Below are 23,521 nucleotides of genomic sequence, written 5' to 3'. Positions count from 1 at the left end.
CAACAATCGGCAATGGTTTCATGGCCATCATTCGACTTTTAATTCAAAATTTTTATTGAATTCAAATTTCAGCATCTGGAGTGGCGGGATTCGAACCTGGTTCCTCAGAGCATTACCCTGGGTTTCTGGTTTATTAGTTCAGTGACAATACCACTACGCCACCACCTCCCCTAACGGATGCTAATGGTGTTTCCTGTGAGCAGGCTTTGTGGGGTGAAATTGCCAGCACAGGAATGCGGAATGGAATCATAGTGAATTGGTCTGATTTATCCTGCACATGATTCTCAGGAGTCTTTTTCATTGACTTAAATCTCATCCTTTTGTCGATTTACTGATTATCCCACTCTATCTCAGTGAAATATTTTTCTGCAAGAAGCAATAATCAGCAGTCTTCAGACTTGTTGATCAAGAAAACACTTAACTATGAACCATTCAGTCTTTGTCTTCTGGCCTCTTCATCACGGAGAGATACCTGAGAATGCCAATGTTTCTCACTGTTGTTCAGTCTTCTATTTTGTTGATCAGGAGTCTTTTGATCTTTCTACCCTGTGAGATCACCAATACAATTAAATCCAATTACACCCCTTTTGTGAAATAATTATGCTGAATAATATAATGCACACAGGCAGGAGAAAGTCTTCTAATTCTTCTACTGAGTGGAAAGGATCTTGTGCAGGTCATCTGGGTTGCAAGTATTGAATCTTTCCCCCAAATATGAATTCACTTTTACTGTATTCAAACGGCATAATGCACAGAACATGTTAATGAGATCTGAGAGAGTCACCAAAATCTCTTATCGATTGCACTGTCCTAAATAATCAATAGGATATTTGTCTGACAAATTAACAACACTGTATGATGCTGATAAAGTAAAATTTGTACTTTCTGCTTTGAGTGGTCGTGGTGGGATCAGTTAAAGGATACACACAAACTAGCAATATTAATAACCCATTCTGCATATATTTTATGATATTTGTAATCAGATGTCAACAATGGACGTCACCATTTTACTAGTATCGTTCTGTGATTGGTGAATTGATTGGTGCTTCTTGAAAGGGGGAAAGACATCATGCATGATTGAGGGGGTGAGTTAACGGGAGATGATGTGGGGGATAAATGGTTCGGAAAGAGGAGAAGCACCAGGGCCTATGATTCCTGGCCCTGGTGACCATGATTTCTCGTTTTCCACCCAACCCCATCTTTCCCTCATTCCAACTCCCCCTCTTCCATGTTTTTGCTTTCAGATATCCAAGACCTGGTGCCTGACCAGACAGTGCATCCTTACCATTAAGGGCTCAAGCAAGAGCAGATGTCTGATGAAGAAACAATATCACTTAAACTGATTGAATGGCGGAGCAGACTCGATGGCTGAGTGGCCTAATTCTGCTCCTATGTCTTATGGTCTTACTTCCAAACTAGCATAGAGGTGAGCTCAGCATGGCGCCAAGCATGATGGGCTGCAGCCAGGGCAGAGAGAAAAGAGAGCATATGGGCAGCATCCCAGAGGGTGAAGTCACATACATACTCTACTACAGAGAACCCAGTTGAAAGTTTTGATGCACAACGTATAAAAGAATGCTGATAGACATGCACATAGAGATACTGGGTACATTGACAGGTTACTGTCAAAAGGCATGGAGTAATCCAACTTCAACTTGGCAGAAAGCTTCAAACGGAGCTTGGAGCCCATTTTTTTGACCATGGAATTGGTGGCCTACTCTGTGACAACCCTTGTAATGCAGCGCAGGATGACTGATGTCTCAGCTTCTATTGTAATGCAGGCAAAAGCTACCTAATGTCTGAATATTGTAGTGGAATGTTGTGGTTGACAGTCAGGCTGAAGCCATGCAATCCATACTTGTTGCAATGCACGCCAGGCTTTCCTCCATGTAGGCCCAGATAGATACCGTTTTGGCTCTGAATACCAGTGCGCAATCTCTCCCATCTATCCATTAGTCTGTGCTCCAGAAGATTCCTTGGATTACTGAGACAGTGCCTTGTATGAGTGGTGCAAGAACCTGCTGTCCTCTCTCTCAGGAGTACAGCATTTGTGCTCCCACCACAGTTAGCCATCAGTGACTTGCTGTTGCCTGTCAGCCAGCCAGATAACATCACTGCTGCACGTGCCGAGGTGGTGAAATCTACAAATGAGTCATGCTCAAACCACAGGGATAACACTGGGTAGGAGAACTGGGCCAGGAAAAGGCACCTGGAAGATAGGCACTAAGAGAAAGCATGGTGGCACAGTGGTTAGCACTGCTGCCTCACAGTTTCAGGGTGTCGGCTTCAATTCTCTGTGTAGTTTTCACTTTCTCCTGTGCCTGCGTGGGTTTCCTCCAGGTGCTTCGGTATCCTCCCACATTCCAAAGATGTGCAGGTTATGTGGATTGGCCATGTAAATTCCCCCTCAGTGTTTGGTGGCTTTACTGGGTTATGGGGATAGGGTAGAGGCGTAGGGTGCTCTTTCCAAGGGCCGGTGCAGACGCAATGGGCCGAATGACCTCCTTCTGCACTGTAAATTCTATGACGCGGGTGAATAGTTCAGGTTGTTCGTATGATTGGAAATGTAATTGGACAAAAGTGTTAAGAAATATCATTTAACCGAGCCACTTTCAACAGCACATACCAAACCTGTAACCTCTACCACCTAGAAGGCCAATGGCAGAAAATTCATGGGAACACTCCTCCAAACTACACACCATCCTGCCGTGGAACTATCATGCCTTTCATTCGCTGTCACTGAGTCAAAAACCTAAAACCACCTTCCAAGAGACACTGGATGTTACTACATCACATAGGCTGCAACAGTTCAAAAAACGTGGCTCACCATGACCTGCTCAAGGGTAATTAGGGATGGGCAACAAATGCTGGCCTTGCCAACAAAACCTGCAGCCCATGAAAGAATAAAAGAAAATATCAGTTTGGCCAAGAAGTTCTCTGATGGTCTGTAGCAAAGGATTAGAAAATTGGGGAATTGTGTGCAGCGGTGATGTGCAATGGGATTCAGGGAAATCAGAGTCTGAAGAGCTGCTTGGGGACAGCCTGTCTAAAATGATGGGGGCATGGATGCCGCTACCTCCTCCTTCCTACTTCTCTTCACCTTTCTGATGCCAAAGTTACAGGAATTTAGCAACATGTTTCATTGTGTATCGTCAGACACCAACTGCACCTTAAGGGAATGGTGCTCTTCGTGATTCCACTAAATCTCCCTGTTAATACATGGCAACCGCAAAGACGCATGCTCAATAGTCAGGGACAGGCGGTATGACTACAAGTCAGGAAGGTATGGGGATCCAGGAGTTGCTGGTTTAGCACAGGGCTAAATCGCTGGCTTTGAAAGCAGACCAAGGCAGGCCAGCACGGTTCAATTCCCGTACCTGCCTCCCCGAACAGGCGCCGGAATGTGGCGACTGGGGGCTTTTCACAGTAACTTCATTTGAAGCCTACTTGTGACAATAAGCGATTTTCATTTAATTTCATTCATGGAGGTGAGTTAGTCCTTGATTTTGAAAAACAAACTTAAAGTACATGCTGCTTGTGTAGATGAGAATAAGGACTGCAGGGTGGATGGGCAAATTACTATCGCCACGTGACGGGAATCAAGAGGAAGACAATGGCGATAGGAGGCAGTCTAGTCAGGGGAGTGTTCTCTGCAGTCTCATGGGAGTTCTGAGGGTTGTGTTGCCTTTTCGGTACCAGAGTTAAAGACATTTCCTCATGGCTGGAGAAGAACTTGGAGTGGAAGAATGGAGGATACCGTTGTCACGGTCCATGTAAGAGCCAGCTGCATAGGTAGAAATAGAAATGATATTCTGCTGAGAGCGTTTGAGGAGTTAGGGAACAAATTAAAATGCAGGGCCTAAAGATAATCTCTGGGGTATTATCTGAGCCACATGCCAATTGGTATAGATAAAGGGATTAAGAGGTTAATAAATGCATGGCTAAAGGAGTGTGTGAGAAACTGGAATTTTGCTTCATGGGCCACTGGGGACCAGTACTGGGGAAAGGGAGCTGTTCTATTAGGATGGACTTCACTTAGACTGGCTGGAATCTGTGTCCTGGAGAATTTAATAATTAGGGCCGCGGACAAAGATCTAAACTAATAAAGGAGGAAGGGGGGAATGGTAGGATTCAGGAAAGAGAAGGCAAAGGCTCTGGAATAAGCAACATTTTGGATAAAAAAATTAATGAATCAGGAAGGGACAGTGAGAATAATTCATGCAATAGGGCAGTTAATGATTAACATGGCAACAGGAAAAATTAGAAATGGTCAAATCTAAAGGCACTATATTTGAATGAGTGATGCATTTACAACAAATTAGATTAATTACTAGAACAGTTATAAATTAATAGATGTAATCACTGTTTCTGAGAGCTGGTTGCAGTGTGACCAAAGTTGGGAGCTAAATATTCCAGGATACCTTTAGAAGAAATGGTAAAATGAAAAAGGAGGCCTAGCTCTGATGATAAATGATGAGATAAAACAGTAGAGAGCAGGGCATAACTCAGAAAATCAGAGTGGAAGAGCACAAAACAAAAGCAAGGGGCAGCAAACATTGGTGGGAGTTGTTTGAACGCACCATAACAGTAGTTGTAGTTCGGCCAGAAAATAAATCGGGAAATTAGATGCACAGGTAATAAGGATAATGCAGTAATCAATTTTCATACAGACTGGGAAAACCAAATTTACAGTAATAATGTGGAGTATGAGTTCATGGAATGTGTGCAAGATATTTTCTAGATCAGTATGTTGAACCAGCTAGGGAACAGGCCATTTTGAAATAAGACAGGATTAATTAATAAGCCTGTAGTGAAGGGGTTCGAGAGACCATAATATGGTCGAATTTTCTATTGAATTTGAAAGTGATTTAGTTAAATCTGAAACGAGGGTCTTCAATCTGAACAAAGCAAAGTGGTAGGTAGGAGGGACAAGTTGGCAGAGATACATTGGGAAACTATATTAGAGGACATGACAAACAATGGCTAGCATTTAAAGAACAATACAGCACAGAAACAGGCCATTCGGCCCTCCAAGCCTGTGCCGATCACATGTCCTATCTAGACCAACTGCCTTCTATACCCTGTCTGTTCATGTGCTTATCCAGATAAGTCTCAAAGGTCGCAAACGTATCTGCCTCAACCACCTCACTTGGCAGTGCATTCCAGGCCACTACCACCCACTGTGTAAAAAAACTTCCCCTGCACATCTCCGCTGAACCTTTTCCCTCCTAACATTGAACTTGTGCCCCCTTGTAATTGTTGTTTCCGCCCTAGGAAAAAGCCTCCCAACTGTTCACCCTATCTGTACCTCTCATCATTTTATAAACTTCTATCAGGGCGCCCTGCAGCCTCCATCTCTCTAGGGAGAACAATCCCAGTTTACTCTATCTCTTCTCATAACTAATACCCTCCATACCAGGCAACACCCTGGTAAACATTTTCTGTACTCTCTCCAAAGCCCCCACATCCCTCTGGTAGTGTGGTGACCAGAATTGGACACAGTATTCCAAATGTGGCCTAACCAACGTTCTATATAACTGGAACATAATTTTCGAGTTTTTATACTCGATACCCTGTCCTATGAAGGCAAGCATGCCAAATGCTTTCTTTACCACCATTTCCACCTGCGCTGCCACTTTTAAGGATCTGTGGACCTGCACGCCCAGATTTCTCTCGGTCTCTATGCTTCTGATGGTTCTGCCGTTTTTTATAGATCCGACATGAATTTGATCTACCAAAATGTATCACCTCACATTTGTCCGGGTTAAATTCCATCTGCCATTTCTCTGCCCAATTTTGCAGCCGATCTATATCCTGTTGTATTCTCTGACAATCTTCACCACTATCCGCAACTCCTGCAGTCTTAGTATCATCCACAAACTTGCTAATCAGACTCGCTACGTTTTCTTCCAAGTCATTTATATGTATTACAAAGAGCAGAGAGCCCAGCATTGATCCCTGCTGAACACCACTACTTACAGACCTCCATTCAGAAAAACACCCTTCCACTACCACCCTCTGCCTTCTATGACCAAGCCAGTTCTGAATCCATCCACCCCTGATCCAATGTGATTTAATCTTTTGCACCAGCCTGCCATGAGGAACCTTGTCAATGCTTTACTAAAGTCCATGTAGACAACATCCAGAGCCCTTCCCTCGTCAATCATTTTTGTCACCTCCTCAAAAAACTCAATTAAATTAGTGAGACATAACCTCCCTCGTACAAAACCATGCTCTTTGTCACTTCCAAATGTGCATAGATCCTATCTCTGAGAATCTTTTCCACCACTTTCACTATCACTGATGTCAAGCTCACTGGCCTATAATTACCCGGGCTATCCTTGCAACCCTTCTTAAATAACGCGACAACATTGGCTATCCTCCAATCCTCTGGGATCTCACCTGTGGCCAACGAGGACACAAAGGTGTCTGCTAGAGGCCCAGCGATTTTATCTCGTGTCTCCCTGAGAAATCTGGGACAAATGCCATCTGGCCCTGGAGATGTATCTACTGTAATGCTTTTAAACACAGCTAACACTTCCGAGATAGAGTGTGCAATATTACCAACATCTCAATAGTTTGCCATATATTGCTGCATTAGGGTCTCCATAACCAGAGAGGCAGGAGGAGCGGAAAAATTACTTGGGCAGGATTCCCAATGGTTCAAAGGGCCATCAACTTTGTACATAAAAAATATCTACGAGAGTAGGTCGTGCGGGTGCATGGGTTTCCAGGGGTTCCTGAAACTCACCATTGAATTGAAGGCCAGTACACAGCTACAACTGGAACTGAAGCAATCCCAGACGCAATGCCAATAAATGCTTAGCATTCACAATTGCTTTCTTACCTGCAAGTGGGAGAGTCAGGATCACCACTTTTGCTGAGAGGTTACTTTTTGCAATTTAGCAGTCTTCATAGAATTTACAGTGCAGAAGGAGGCCATTCGGCTCATCGAGTCTGCACCGGCTCTTGGAAAGAGCACCCTACCCAAGCCCACACCCCCACCCTATCCCCATAACCCAGTAACCCCACCTAACACTAAGGGCAATTTTGGACACTAAGGGCAATTTAGCATGGCCAATCCACCTAACCTGCACACCTTTGGACTGTGGGTGGAAACCGGAGCACCCGGAGGAAACCCATGCACACACGGGGAGGACGTGCAGACTCTGCACAGACAGTGACCCAAGTCGGGAATCGAACCTGGGACCCTGAAGCTGTGAAGCAATTGTGCTAACTACTATGCTACCGTGCCGCCCTCGCACGGTAGTCGACTACCTCCTGCTCAAGCACGAGGGTGGGTGCCACTTATGTTTCCATAGATTGGACCTCAGAGGAAAACCAAGATGACTGGCAACAGCATCTGCAGGAGCCTGCTGCTCATCGACATGCAGCTGCACAACATAAAGGGAACCAAAATAAGGAACAGGTTCAATTCTCACAAAACAGGTTTATCGGCAGAGGCTCAGTTTCCTTGATACGTCTGAATGTTAGTGTCTCAAGAGGCTCAGGGTGTCATATTGGTTGGTGACAGACACTTGCAGCCTCCTAGAGGAAGATCTGCTGGACTTGGCTAGCCAGTCATTATTTATGGATGGCAAAGCCATTACTGCCCTCAACATTTTTGCCTCCAGATTCTTCCCAGGCTTCACCATAACCAAATGCAGGATCTACGGGCCGACTGCACACAAATGCATAACATGAGTGGCTGATGGGTTGTTTGCCCAGGCTGGCAATTATATCAACTTTTCCATCTAAGATACCAGTCAGAGTGTGTGGGTCATCTGCTTCGCTGCTCTGGTGGAGGGCAGCATCGATTGCACACACTGCACAATCCAGGCACCCAGAACAACCAGGAGTATTCATCAATTGCAAGGCTTTCCACTCCATCAATATGTAGCTGGGGTGCAGCCGCAACAAGATTTTTGTGTAGTTGTGAAAGATTGCTAGGCAAATTCCATGATGCTTTCATCCTCAGGCTCACCAAGCTCTCTGACCCGATCACAACTATAAGCAAACCTATGGGGGTACCTGCTAGGCAACAGGGCAAAATTGGCTCATGATTTGATTTTGTTTTGATTTGATTTATTGTCACATGTCCCACAGCCTCAGGAAGGCAGCAGCATTATCAGAGACCCCTCAAATCCATGCAGTGCCTTCATCCAGACCCTTCCATCAGGCAGAAGGTACAGAAGTCTGAAGATAGGTGGAATTGCAGATAGCGATGAGGACTGTCCGAGGATACAGCAGGATTTAGATCGTTTGGAGACTTGGGCGAAGAGATGGCAGGTGGAGTTTAATCCGGACAAATGTGTGGTAATGCATTTTGGAATGTCTAATATAGGTAGGGAATAGACAGTGAATGGTAGAACCCTCAATAGTATTGAAAGTCAGAGAGATCTAGGTGTACAGGTCCACAGGTCACTGCAAGGGACAACACAGGTGGAGAAGGTAGTCACAAAGTCAAACGGCATGCTTGCCTTCATTGGCCAGGGCATTGAGTATAAGAATTGGCAAGTCATGTTGCAGCTGTATAGAACCTTAGTTAGGCCACGCTTGGAGTATAGTGTTCAATTCTGGACGCCACACTACCAGAAGGATGTGGAGGCTTCAGAGAGGGGTCAGAAGAGATTTACCAGGATGTTGCCTGGTATGGAGGGCATTAGCTATGAGGAGCGGTTGAATAAACTCAGTTTGTTCTCACTGGAACGACGGAGGTTGAGGGGCGACCTGATAGAGGTCTACAAAATTATGAGGGCATAGACAGAGTGGATAGTCCGAGGCTTTTCCCCAGGGTAGAGAGGTCAATTACTAGGGGGCATAGGTTTAAGGTGCGAGGGGCAAGGTTTAGAGGAGATGTACGAGGCAAGTTTTTTACACCGAGGGTAGTGGGTGCCTGGAACTCGCTGCCGGAGGAGGTGGTGGAAGCAGGGATGATAGTGACATTTAAGGGCATCTTGACAAATACATGAATAGGATGGGAATAGAGGGATAGGGACCCAGGAAGTGTAGAAGATTTTAGTTTAGACGGGCAGCATGGTCGGCATGGGCTTGGAGGGCCGAAGGGCCTGTTCCTGTGCTGTACTTTTCTTTGTTCTTTGTTTGTTAACCCGCACATCCAGACATAGGAACAGCTTCTTCCCCACAGCTGCAAGACTGCTCAATGACTCCCCCTCGGACTGATCTGTCCCCTGTAATAACACTATTCGCGATGCCCTATGCTGCTCTTGCCCATGTATTTGTTTTGTTTGGCCCCTTGTTCCACACTGTAACCAATCACTGTTTGTCGATGTACCATTTGTCAATATTCTCTGTTGATTATTCTTTTGTCAACTATGTACTTGCGTTCCCACCAACCTTTGAACATTCCCCAATTGTCCTCATGAATTTCATGTCCTTACATTCATCATCAAACAAGTTAAAAGGCCACTTGCATTCAAGAATGTACAAGATGGGAAAGTAGTGGGAAAAAATTACTTTTATGCGATCTGAATAAATAGCAAAACAACATTTATTAAACGCCTATGTGCATATCCGTGCGCTGCTACAAAGTATTACTATTCCTTCTCTACTACTTCTAAGTGGAATGGCCTGTGTAGCTTCAGCAGAGATAGAGACAGGCAATTCCAATTCTTACCCTGACTGCTGAGAACCTTTACCACACTCCTCTATGTTTTGCAGTCTGAGGGCCCTGTCAAAGTCTGCTCTACCTGCACCTGTGTAGGGGCAGATGAGGCTATTGGGAGTCAAGGCAGCATTTCAGGTATTCACTAAGAAGTATGGATGAGAAGTTGAAGCACATTGAATGGAGTTCCCATTTCCATGACTTCTATTGCCATCATCTTTTACATGGCCTGGTCACACTTTGCTGCCGCTCTGATAGAGAATATTTAGGTGCTGATCAGATTACTCTTATCAGGCCAGGGCTCAGGAATCTGTCAATTTCTTCATGTTGGTAGACATGTTAGCCTTCATGGTGATATTGAAGACGTGCATGCTCTCATTTGATTGAAGCATATGATGGCCCATGACACCGGGAACTATGGAAGAAGGCTACACCTCGGCGACCTGTGACATCAACCTCCATATGTCTTGAGGTGAACTCAAGTCAACATGACTGATTACCATATGACGTGGTTAGGTTTTATTTAATTGTGTGATCAGGTAGCAGAGAACTCCCATCTGTAATGGCTAGGGACACCAAAACTCCATTTATCTCCCCTGTCATCTCCTTAGTGCTTGCCAGCTGCAAGATGTTTGAGGGTCCCCTCTCTTTGGTGTTCTGTGCTCTCGTCTATAAGGAGGGAAAGAAGAGACATAAGTGAGCGTAATGGCATGTGTTCATCTGATGGGTAGAATACATTTAGTAAGGGTGACTATGAGGGAGAGGTTAGACGTTGTATAAGGATGAGGGTGAGTGGCATGGTGGATGCTGAAATGGAGCTGTAAAGAAGTGCATAAGCGAATTTTCTTGATTAGTTCATTTCTGGCCTAATGAGGAAGAGGCATTACTGAATCTTGTAGGCCAAAGTGCAAGTGCAAAAGTGAAATGTTAGAGAATAGTGATCCTGGGATGATATGGTTTAGGTTTACTCTGGAAAATGACCAGTAATCTGGAGTAAAAATGCTTAATTAGAGGAGGGTTAATTTTAGTGAAGTGAGTTTCGATCTGTACCGGGTAAATTGGAGTCAAAAACTGATTGACAAAATTATTATAAAACAATGGCTCACCTTTTAAAGAGGATATGGTTCGGGCATAGATGAGGCACATTCCCACAAAGGAGAAAGGTAACGCAAACAAAACCAGAGCTCCCTGGATGACAAAAGAGATAGGATATAAGATGAAGCTGAAAAGGATATGTATGACGGATGTCAGGGGCTGGTTTAGCTTACTGGGCTAAATCGCTGGCTTTTCAAGCAGACCAGCAGCACGGTTCGATTCCCGTACCAGCCTCCCCGGACAGGCGCCGGAATGTGGCGACTAGGGGCTTTTCACAGTAACTTCATTGAAGCCTTCTCGTGACAATAAGCGATTTTCATTTCATTTCATTTCAAGTTGAAAGTATCAGGAAATTAGAGGTAGAGTGGAACATGAAAAAGGAAATAAGAGAGACAAGGATGATGAGAATACACTGGTAGGCAAAAAGGAAGCCAAAGTCTACTACAGGCATTTAAATAGAAAACTGTAGTAAGAAGAGGGTAGGGCTGTTAAGGAACCAAAAAAGGAATCTATACATGGTGTCAGAGGGCATGGCTGAGGAACTAAATAACTATGTTGCATCTATCTTTACGAAAGAAGGTGCTGCAGAGTTCAGTGAAAGAAGAGGCAGGATGGGTTAAAATTTGATAGAGGAGGTATTAGGAGGATTGGCAATACCAAAAGTTGGTATGTCAATGTGGAAATTGCAGAAGTACTTTCTTGGATGTGGGGGTGGTGCTGGAGGACTGGAGAATTGCAAATGTTACACACTTGTTCAAAAAAGGGCATTACACACTTGTTCAGAAAAACCCATGCAGGACAGTCAGTTTACCTTAGTGGAAAACCTTTAGTAATGATCATCCAAGAAAAAATTAAATGTCATTTGAACAATTGTAAATTAATTAAGGAAAACCAGCATGGATTTGTTACATACATAGAAAATTGAAGCAGGAGGAGGCCATTTGGTCCTTCGATTCTGCACCACCATTGATTATGATCATGGCTGATCATCAAATTGAATACCCTGATCCTGTCTCCCTCCTCCCCCCCCCCCCCCCCCCCCCCCAATCCCTCGATCCCTTTAGCGCCAAGTGCTATATCTAATTCCTCAGGGCGGGTTATCCGCCGGCCGACACCGGAATCGGGAAACACTTTGAAGGCCTGCCTGCATTGCATACTGTCAGCTGCTGCTCAGTGATTCTCCTCCTCATCGACAGCTTCCATGCCCAGTTGAACAGTGCTTGGTGAGGGCTGTGCCTCTGACTTGAGATCTCAACTTTTGTCCCTCTTTCCTACGGATAATCACAGAATAATACAGCACAGAAGAGGCCCTTCAGCCCATTGAGTTTGCACCGAAGCATGAAAAACATCTGACCTGCCTACCTAATCCCATTTGCCAGCACTTGGCCCATAGCCTTGAATGTTATGATGTGCCAAGTGCTCATTCTGGTACTTTATAGAGGACGTCAGACAACCTTCCACTACCGGCCTCCCCGGCAGTGCGTTCCAGGTTGTCACCACGCTCTGGGTAAAAAGGTTTTTCCTCAAATCCCCCCCTAGACCTCATTCCCCTGATCTTGAACCGTGTTCCCTCGTAACTAACCCTTCAACTAAGGGGAACAGCTGCTCCCAGTCCACCCTATCCATGCCCCCCATAATCTTGTACACCTCAGTCTTCTCTGCTCCAGCGAAAGTGACCCAAGCCTAACCAACCTCTCTTCATAACTTAAATGTTCCATCCCAGGCATCAATCCTGGTGAATTGCCTCTGCACTCCCTCCAGTAGAGTTTTTATTGTATCGATTTAAAAAAAAAAAATTTTGTTCATGGGATGTGGGTGTCGCTGGCTGGGCTGGCATTTATTGCCCATCCCAGAAGGTATTTAAGAGTCAACCACATTGCTGTGGATCTGGAGTCACATATAGGCCAGACCAGGTAAGGATATTAGTGAAGCAGATAGGTTTTTAAGACAATCAACAATGGCTTCACGGCCAGCATACGCCTTTTAATTCCAGATTTTTATTGAATTAATCGGTATGTGAAAGGCAGTGAGAAAATAAATCCAATGGAGAAGGTTTAGATATAAGTGGTTTAATAGTCAGTTGAATGGTTAGAATACCACATATTTGTTATTCTACATGATGCATATTCAGCTGTTACTTTGCGTATTTATTTTCTTACTGTTCTCCACTTACTACACTGAAGGTAGCTGTGTGCTGAATGAAATACAAAGGTTGTCACAGAATTATATGACAGGTGCTTAAGTGTTATAAATATAGTATCCTTTGGCAGCTTGTAAATGTGGGCACCAAATGTTAATTTTCATATCAAATGTTTTGAGCTATATTTCAGATAAAACATATTAGGGTTGTGTTTCTACTTTGGTTGCAGTTAGCGATCCAGGCCGAAATTACACTCCAAATTCACCTGGTTTTGAGAACCGTCTTTCTTTTACTCAGGTTTCCACTCAAATCAATTTGCATTTTGCTAATCATAAAATTTGCAATGAACCAGCAGAGCTATCAGCATTTTAGATTGTAATTTTTAAAATAATTGCTGTAAAGAATATTCCTTGATACATTTATGGTTGGTAACTTGGTACAATTTGATTAATACAACTAAAAATATTTTTTATGCAATAAACTCAATTTGTGTGCCTGGCCCACCACTGTGGAAAGTGGCTTTATTGAAGTATAAGAGCGATTTGCTCGTTAACTTGGTATACAGTGGTGAGTTCCTTAGTGGAGTAATAATAATATATGTTTAAAATCCTTTTAAAGTACGCGTGTTGGTTTAATTGCAAAGAACCAGCTTCATCTTAAGAGCCTCTTCTAAGGGCTTCAAGATGGCACAATTAGCAGAAATTTGCAGTGGTGATTCATTTGGTGGGCGATGTGGCCAGTTTTCAGGGTGGAGCCAGCTTTTGGTACAATATTTTTTAAACTAGTGCCTGGATTTGAGGGGTCTCTGATAATGCTGTCTGCCTTCCTGAGGCAGTGGGACATGTGACAATAAATCAAAACAAAATCAAATCATGAGCCAATTTTGCCCTGTTGCCTAGCAGGTACCCCCATAGGTTTGCTTATAGTTGTGATCGGGTCAGAGAGCTTGGTGAGCCTGAGGATGAAAGCATCATGGAATTTGCCTAGCAATCTTTCACACCTGCAAAAAAAATTTGCGCTTGAAATTCCTTGACCTTTTCACAGGTTCGGTCAATTTTGAGCATGTTCCATGGGGTTGGGGAAGCAAATCAACTAATGAAAACTCCAGGCCTATATCTTATAAATCTACATTTAATAGGAAACTTAAAATCTGTACTCCCTGTGACAAAAACAAACTGGAACGAAGATTCAGAATTCCAGGAAGTACATTTATTCTGCCTGGAGCATTAAGCTTGCTAACATTGTACGTGATATTGGCTTCTTTCGAGGAGTAAAAAGAAATCAAAATGATTATTTTTGTCCAATGAAAATATGAATCATGAAGGAAGGTAATACAAAAGGAACTGATTCCAGGAGTATTCACACACAGGTCAGTTAGAAAGTACATGGGTAAGAAAATAAGAAAATACAGACATGGATGTTAAGTCTGTTTTATTGAAAACTCAGTTATTCTTGTGAATAAACTACCAGCTCATCCCAGAACATTAATATAACCAGTTTAAAGGTTGCAGGACTTTTGTCTTATTTTCCAATTCTAAATTATTTAACCAATTGATTCAATAGGAGAGATCAGCTTTGATAGGTTTGTGTGCAATACAAGCACCAGCATTGATCTCGTGGACTGATTGGCCTGTTTCTGTGCTTTCATTGCTCTGAGTTGCTTTTCTTGAGAAACAAAGAGCTGCATAATGTTTTAGTATCTTATCAAGTTTCATTGTTACGCATACTTTAAAAGAATACAATTTTTATTTCACTGGATGAAATATTCAAAAACAGTTGGCAGTTGCAAGTAATCTGACTTTGTTTCCTCAGAATGTGTGACTGCCTGCTGCAGAATTTCCTCATCACAATTCACCACTGTTCACAAGCTCAAACCATTTGGGGTTCAGTTTAGAAGATGTATCTTTTGGCAACGCACCTCCAACCGTGTTGTGCGTCCGGCTATTGTTGGACCATCTTACCCTGTACCCAAGGTATACTGTTATTGACTTATAGTATCATTCTTTCAACAAGACCGCCTGCTGATTTTTGTGATTACCTGTAAGCGGGGTTAAGGTGAAATGAGAGCTGTGACAAGTTAAGCAGAAATAATGAAGAAGACTCAATAGATAATTGCAGATAAGGTCAAGAAAGGGTGCAGAGCTCAGATATTAGGCAAGAATAGTGGATTTCATACAATTTACAGGTTTTAAAGACAAGCTCATGGTGTAGTATAAAAGTTAATCAAAGTTGACTCATTATTAAATTTAATTCAGGCTCTTAGTTATATAAATGCTGATATAAATTAAGTACGCACAATTTAAGCAGTTATTGAGAAAAAGATAAACATATCTTTGCTATATTGGTCATAACTATTACAGCACACTTGTGGTTCAATAAACTTTTAAAATTAAGATTTGATCTGCACCACATTACGAAGGGGTAGTTCTAACAAAGCTATCTTGTTATAACTTTACTTTTCAAAATATTTTGGTGTATTTCTATGAACTTTGCATGTTTCTTTAATTGTCATTATGTTTACAGTAAGTAGCATTCACATTTAAGAAAGGCCCTGCTTTCAGTACAACTTGGACCTTTGAGCCAGAAAGCCAAAGCATTCTTTCTTGTTTAGGTATTTGCATTCTATGGATTAAATTGACAATGAATAATTCATTTCGCCAAAAGGAAATATAGATTAAAAGAAGGTCGTGTGCTTCATCGAAATTGATAAAGCTGGCATCAGTTTTGTTTTAGCTAGTAAACAAGCTTTTCCTTTTAAACAAAACTCAGTAATTTCGGTCCCTGTTCAATCAGGGGCTACAAAACAGCAAGCTGTTATTCGTGTTAGTCCTTTGAGTTAACAGTGTTCCTAAGAACTTAGAAGTTGGCAATGTTAAGTTCAAAAGGGCATTTGAAGAAATATTGCAGCAGCCTTGGGGTTTGTCTGATGACTCAGGAAGGGTCGACACTGTAACACTCAGGGCAAACTGCCATGAAGCAGGAGACTCTTTTTGAGAAAATGATCCCATTGTCACGCTCCAGTTTTCTCATCTTCATTTTCAATCTTTTTTTCAAGCACATAAAGAAGCCAGACTATGTGACGACAGGCATTATACCAGACTGGGGAGACTACATCGAAATTAAAGATGAAGATCAGATTCAGGGTCTTCGACAAGCCTGTCAGCTGGCTCGCCAGATCCTCCTCTTGGCTGGAAAGAGTTTAAAGGTAATGTTTGTTGCTGAAAAGGTTAAGTGAAAAGAACCATTTTAACAATTTTGCCTGTGTCTTCATGTCTCTTCTCGATCATTATTATAATTATGACAGTGAGATATTTTGACTTAACAAATTTGTTCTAATGTTTTAACTATTCATTTAATATGCAATTAAATTATTTTGCAAGGTTTTAAGTGACAAAACAAGTACAGGCGTCACTAATAATGAAATAGTATTTCAGTAGTTTCTAGAGGAACATCAAACTTTAACTAGCTTAATTTCTCTTCCAAATATTTGGTTATAAAGTACAAACACATTTTGAAAAGTTTTATCAAGAACATATGGTGCCTATTTCTTTTTTTTCCTTTGAAATGATAAATAATTATTGTCAAATCAGATTTCATGTACAGTTTTCAAGCTTTTACTAGCCCAATAATTACTTCAGCATAATTCAAATTTAAGTGGAAAATCAAATGGTGGCACATTAAGCCATATAACACATACCTTCGGTTTCGTTACTTTGGGCAGATACTGTGTTCTAATCATTAAGTTGAAATTGATTTGATATTCAAGTATCAATAATTTAAAAACTATCTTCATCTGACTGCTTAACTGAAGATTTTTAGGTAGACTGAATAAAAGTCACAACTTCAAAGGGAAAAATATTTACACCAAACCATACAAGAAACAGAGCAAGTTCTAAATTCAGCATTCTGAATTAAGTATATCTGGTTTCACAATACTATGGTCCAGTTTGAATTTAGTATTAATCCATTGTAATATGATAAGTTTTAATATATTAAATGTCATACTTACTGTCAACATGTCACATATGGGCAGCACGGTGGTGCAGTGGGTTAGCCGTGCTGCCTCACGGCGCCGAGGTCCCAGGTTCGATACCGGCTCTGGGTCACTGTCCGTGTGGAGTTTGCACATTCTCCCCATGTCTGCATGGGTTTCACCCCCACAACCCAAAGATGTGCAGGCTAGGTGGATTGGCCACGCTAAATTGCCCCTTAATTGGAAAAAAATGAATTGGGTACTCTAAATTTATTAAATAAAATAAATAAAAAAATATGTCACATACAACAAAGAAGCTTGGATTCTTCAATTCTGATTGCTTCAACATAATTTCAAACTGAAGCCAACATTGGTTTGCATGTCCACGTTTCTAATTTGGTGTACACAACTGAGTAAAATAAGATACTGAGTTTATTACTGGAGTGAGGTTGCTGTATTTGGTATCCTCCTTTAAACCAGTCTACCTATGATGAAACTTACTTTAACAGGACAAAAAGAAGCTATAGCTAAAACAGCTTTTGTATTTATCCTGACTTTAGCTAATAGAAGGCACATGTTAAAAAATGTAATATTATTGGTAACATTTCTTCCATTGCAATACTTTTGCTTTTTAGGCTGGCATGACAACTGAGCAGTTGGATTACATTGTTCATCGTGAAACAATCCGAAACGATGCATACCCATCACCACTGGGTTATGGAGGATTTCCAAAGTCTGTTTGCACTTCTGTGAACAATGTAGTATGTCATGGCATACCTGACAGGTATAGTTCATGATAATTTGGCCATTGAATCAATCTTATACTTTGATTTCCGAAAGCATTTAAGGTCTAAATGTTATATTCCTCATCAGTATTAACTTGTAAATCACTGGCATATAAGTCGGCCTTTGAAGCCTCAAAACATCCCTCCAAAAAACGGGAATCGATTTACATGGTGAGTATAAAAGTGAACCGCTTGTTTGGGTGTGGCCGATTGCCATTTTGAAATGTCATCGGCATCCAATGCACGGAGTGGCTTAAACTCCCACATGTTTTTGAATCACAGCCCGTGACACCTGTTTGACCTCTTGCGCCGTGTTATACGATACCAGTATCTAAAACATGTATTTGTGGGATGGAAGATTGAGGTTGACTACTAACACGAGTATAGCATATCATGGTTGGAAAGGGATCAACTTAAGCCAAGTATACAGAAACATGATTTTTGAGATTTGAAAAATGGGATCGTCTTCGATGCCGGATTGCTTGATATGCCACAAATTGCGGTATTTCATTTTGTTACCGGAAAAGAAAATATGCATTTAAAGCAATATTTGCGGGAAATACATCACAGGTGCACCGCGATCTATAAAGAGAAGTAAGTTATCAGTTTATATGGGGACCATCTATTCTCCATGATATGGCAGCTTTAACATTAAAATATTTTGTTATCACCCTAAATGTTTGAGTGAAAATTCTCTACTTAAACATTAACCCTTTGTTTTTGTTTCTCTTTCAGGGGCTACTGCCTTGTTATATGCACCAGTAGCTTCTCGGATATTTTTCTTATTTTTAACATTTTTTTTACATTTTCCTCCCTTCTCTCACCTCACAGTAATAGTTCACTTTGTGTGAGTAGGACGTTGTGTGACTGGGTGGATAATGCCCGTTGCTTCGGGTACAATTTCCACTCCAGGTCTTGTAGCCGTGGACTGAGCATTCATGATGCGGTTTAACCCAGATTGATTATTGGCCTGCTAATCCTTCTGATACTCCCTTTGGGAAATTTTACGGGGGGGGGGGCGGCAACAAGCTCCACACAGATCGGCCCGCCCTCTTTAAAGGACGCCCCAATCAGCATACCAGCCTAACTAGCCCCAACCCCCCATCACAAAGATATTGTGGGAAAGGGTGTCCCACCACTCCCCAGGTCTTCACCGGCATTCCACCCTATCCTCAGTGATCAATCTCCACTCCCCCCTCGCCCATGGGGCTCCTACTGGGGCCTGTCCCTGGCACTGCCCCCGACACAAGTTGGCACTGTGTGAACCTGGCAGTGTCACCCTGTGCTGGGCATGTCCCTCTACCCTCCGGGCACTATACTTAACCTCTGTGACCCTGGAAGGATCCCCTCGACTGCTTCTCATTTGGCCAAACCTGTTGTAAACATTGCCGGAGTGAATATTCAGTGAGGGGGATCATGTAGCGGGGGGCCCATTAATAACATTTAAGATCATTCAAATCTATTAAAATGAGGTTCACTATCATTGTGGCAATGAACCTCTTGACGTCGCCTGCGAGCAATGAGGAAAATCGGCAAACGTGATCTCTCCGGCGAGAGTCGTGTTTCCTGATTCCTGTGGGATCATCGCCCCCATTGTCTTTAGTGGGAAAGCGATGTGTCATAAGGATGGCTGTATTGGGTGACCAATGGCAGGCTTGTGTGGAATGGGGCAATTATTAACAGGAGGTGATGTGATGAAATCTCCAGGAATGTATTCAAACTGAGTTGGTAACTCTCCCTGACTCTGAGTTTACATGCTTACAATCTAATGGACAGTGTATATATTATGAAAGCAAGATGTTGCAGTTGTGTGGGACACTGAATGGACCAAAGGATCATTTCGTGTTTATCACTGCAAACTCATATCTATATGGTCTTCCATGAATTGGAATCGCATAAAATATCTCCGTTCCCAGCTACACTGTAGGGTTATTTCCTAATATAAAATTACTTATCTTGTGGTCTGCCTGAAACTGATTAAATCTGTTCACATCTGTTGACGACTAGGAAAAATATGCCAGTAACCTGGCAGGAATAATGATTTGAAGCATTTCAAGACATAATATTGAGAATATTTTTTTACTACCCAAGTGTTATAAATCTAATTCATCAAATAAAGTTTGTTTCCCTGGTAGAACTTAAATCTTCCTAATGCACATATGGCAGCGCTGTGGTCTTAAAATAAATTGTGAATATTGTCCTCTGCCGTTGCTGATATGAACTGTGAACTTCAACTGTAAGGGCAATAGACTGATAGTGGTTGCTTGATTTTAGCTTCTAATTTTTCAGTTTTGGAAGCTTTGTATGATTTTAATATATGTAAATTGGATGTTCAGCGGAATCATCAGGACTATGTGCTGCTTGAGAGGAGGAAACACATAATTATAATTTTACTCAATTTTCAGTGTTTTGTCACCAAGCAGCACAGAATACAATATAAACTTATTGATAGTTTCTGCTGTGTCAGAAATGTATTGTAATAATCTGAAAAGGGTTCTGAATAAGCAGGATGATCAATGAAAGGACTGCTTAACTTTGTATTAACTCCTTTCATTTCATTTATTCTTTAACTATAACGCAAGGCTCCAAAGCGCAGATATAGGTCAGGATTCTCCTTCTGTACACAGCAGCGGGATTCTCCGGTTCCACTGCAGTGAATGGGAGATTTGTCTGTGTGCCAAATTCTCCCTCCTCACGAGCAACGGTAGCTGGCAGACTCGCAACCGAGAATCCTGGTGGTAATGTTTTTAGCTAATATTTCAACTTTGTGCATTCTTCTTCAGTGCTATTATTTTCTTAAAGCTTGATCAAACCTGTATTCCGGCTACTGAAAGTCCGAATGGAAATAATATGTACAACCATGCCGCAGAAAAGATGTTGCTTTAAAGAAGTACCAAAAACAAGTCAGAGTTTGTATTGTTTTTGCATCACATGGCATTCCTGCAATTTCATGTAATTATTTATAAATAATTGCTAGGCTATTCTGATCTATGACTATTAATCTGTTTATTATGCTGATTTGTAAAAGATTTTCTCTTATAGTTTCTCAATGTTTATCTTTGTAGTCAACCCCTTCAGAATGGAGACATTATCAACATTGATGTCACAGTGAGTATTTTGTCTGAAACTAATGAAGCTTTGATCAGCATTTTGATCCCCAGCAGCAACAGGAAAAACTGGATGAGAATGTGAAATGTACAGATGGGCGTGTAATTCACTTCTGGTCAAGAAAGAACAGCTGCTTCCCCTTCCTCTTCCTTTTTGTTTATTCTTGTTTGAACCAGGTTTGCCTAGAATTTTGGTGAAGAAGTTAGATGCACTGAGATCAATGCAAGGCAGAGTGATATGTCATCTCAATCCTGCACATGTCGTCCTCTTGAGAAGGTGTAATTGTTATTGATCCACTGTGTAGTTAATGCAGAGCACTGCAGTGTTGGGAGGCTTCTTTGGATGAATGTGAGAGATGAGCTAATGTGCAGAAGCCTGGCATTTTTCCCTTCACTCTGCAGAGTTTGATCTTCCTGTTCCTGCTGATTCTGAGTGGGGTCTGTGATTATCATACTCTGTCATTATAGGCTTCAGTGACAGCCATAGCTTGTATGTGTCAGTCTCCAAGGACAGTAATACTGTTGCTACCAATATCTTTCACGTCTATTAAAATCTGATTGAGGTATCCTGCTCCAAGTGTAATGTAATTATAATTAGTTGTAGATTGGACTCCAAGATAAACAAAAAAAAATCCAATGTTAACTTGACCTTGTTGCATTTTTCTTTAGGTTAGAATAAACACATAAATTATAATAAATCTGCCCGGTTACATAACTTCATCTTGTCTTTTTCATTTTCAGCATGTTATAAAATTAATTTTTAAAATTCCAAAATAATATGAATGTAATTGTTTTGCATCCATACAGCTAAATGCATTTACATGACCGAAAATGAATTGATTCCCTTTGTTTCGCAATTATTTATCATTTACTATTATGGATACAAATACTTATGTTAGAAGCATCTTGGGTTAAATTATCTGAAGTTAAAAACTATGTAAAAAAAAATCAAGATGCGATACAAAATAATAAATAGTTCTATAGGGCATATATGTACAGAGAATAATTTCATTCCTGGGTTACATTTCTTATTTCTCATTATAATGCACTGGATATTTCTATAAATTGTTGAGAACTGACCATAAAAGCAATAATTGAATCCCCTGTGAATTGGTGGGCAATGTATAGAGATGGGAAATAACATAACTGGTTTTCTCTCTCTTGTAAATCTGACCGTGTCAATATTTGAATGGCGTTTCCTTCCTTCCTTAAAAGTTGTTACTTTAAGCCATGTTTAAACCCATCACTGTGTTCATCAATTCTTAAATGTTAATTTAAAATTAATTATTAACAAGCCTATTTTGCTCAATATTATTTTTTTTATTGACAGGTGTATTTCAATGGATACCATGGTGACACCTCAGAAACATTCTTGGTTGGAAATGTGGATAAATCTGGGCAGAAGCTGGTGGAGGTTGCCAGAAGATGCAGAAATGAAGCAATTGCTGTTTGTAGGCCAGGAGCGCCACTGAATGTAATTGGAAATACAATCAGGTAAGGCTTGTACTGACAGGAATGGGGGAAATCTAATGGGACAGAGGTTATTGGTGGTGTGGAATAAAGTTGATAACATGTTTTATGACACGGGGTCATCATTTCGGTCTGATAGGAGTATTTGAACTGCCAGACAATAATGTTATTCCTTGAGCAAGGAAGATTACCTAAAGTGACTCAGTCTGTATAGCGAGAGTAGGAGGTATATAAGGTACCTTGCACTTACCTACTGTTTAGTTTTCAGTGCTTGTGTGTATATATTTTGTGCTTCTCCACTTTACACCAAAAAATCTCTGAAAAGACATCTATCTGGGTGCTGTGTAAAGTCAAATAAAGCCTATAAGGTATATAATTTTTGAATATTACATTCTTACCATTTAATGAAAAGCAGCTTACAAACATGAAATAAAGGAATCAAAATAGGAAATTATTTAAAACAAAATAATTTAGAATTGTATTAGTAATCTCATCATTAATCCCGAAAAACTAGAAAATTTACAGCCACGTCAGTCATGTTAATTTGATTTTAATTTGTTCCAATAACAGTATGATTTGGAATTTCATGTTGTTACAAATGAATGTCTTGTATGGGTTTTGGTAGCATACAGTGGGTGTATGTTATTACAGTTATTAAAATTTAATCTGCCACAGCATCTGCTGGATCAAACCACTCCTGCGAGAAATAAATTTAGTCTATATAAAACTATCCTCAGATAGAATAGAAATTAAATGCAAATGCAGCTTTATTTTACAGATTGGAAGAGTTAAAAGATAAATCTACTTAGTGTCTTAGAACTCCCAGGGTTTAATGCATCTGCTGGTGGTGTTCTTACATTATATCTAACAAAATTTGTTCAGTGATAAAGGAAAAGAAAGCTCCAGAATTCTTATTCAAGCATTCTATCGAGCTCTGCATTCATGACTGTGTCTAAAGGGCATGTCAGTCTTTTGATTCACTTTGAGAGGTAATTATCCTTTTCCTGTCACGGAACAACAAATGATAGCTAACTGAGGCACATTTGCAGTAGTTGCATTCATCAATTGCTTTAAAAAAATTGAATTTAATTGTGTAACACAGCTGCATGTCAGCTTTTATCACATCTCTGTTATACTGTGTCTGGTTCTCCTTCCCTCTGTATATCTATTTTCTTGTTCCATCTTGTTTTTCTCTCTACAGCCCTCTCCCCCTCCTTCCCTCTTCATCCCCCCTCTCCCTACTTTCCTGTTAAAGTAATTTTCCTTTGTGAGTCTCATTCTTGATCAAGTAAGGGTCTATGAATGGGCTAAATTATCACAATTACT

General features: G+C 41.2%; 1 protein-coding gene across 4 annotated transcripts in view; it reads left to right on the top strand.

Moving 5' to 3' along the window:
• Window positions 1–23,521, top strand: part of metap1d (methionyl aminopeptidase type 1D (mitochondrial)) — a 242,948-nt gene that overhangs the window by 65,527 nt on the left and 153,900 nt on the right. For all 4 annotated transcript variants that reach the window (XR_005459765.1, XM_038789417.1, XM_038789419.1 and 1 more), the window contains exons 2-6: window positions 14,673–14,833; window positions 15,916–16,065; window positions 17,469–17,617; window positions 20,684–20,726; window positions 22,056–22,219. Coding sequence is in view for 3 of the 4 variants with exons in the window: in XM_038789417.1 (XP_038645345.1) it covers window positions 14,673–14,833; window positions 15,916–16,065; window positions 17,469–17,617; window positions 20,684–20,726; window positions 22,056–22,219 (667 nt within the window). In the remaining variant the exon portion in view is untranslated. The remainder of the gene's footprint in view (window positions 1–14,672; window positions 14,834–15,915; window positions 16,066–17,468; window positions 17,618–20,683; window positions 20,727–22,055; window positions 22,220–23,521) is intronic.

Source organism: Scyliorhinus canicula, chromosome 2 (assembly GCF_902713615.1).
Source record: "Scyliorhinus canicula chromosome 2, sScyCan1.1, whole genome shotgun sequence".
NCBI classification, from domain to species: Eukaryota; Metazoa; Chordata; class Chondrichthyes; order Carcharhiniformes; family Scyliorhinidae; genus Scyliorhinus; species Scyliorhinus canicula.
This window is presented reverse-complemented; position numbering and strand designations above follow the sequence as displayed.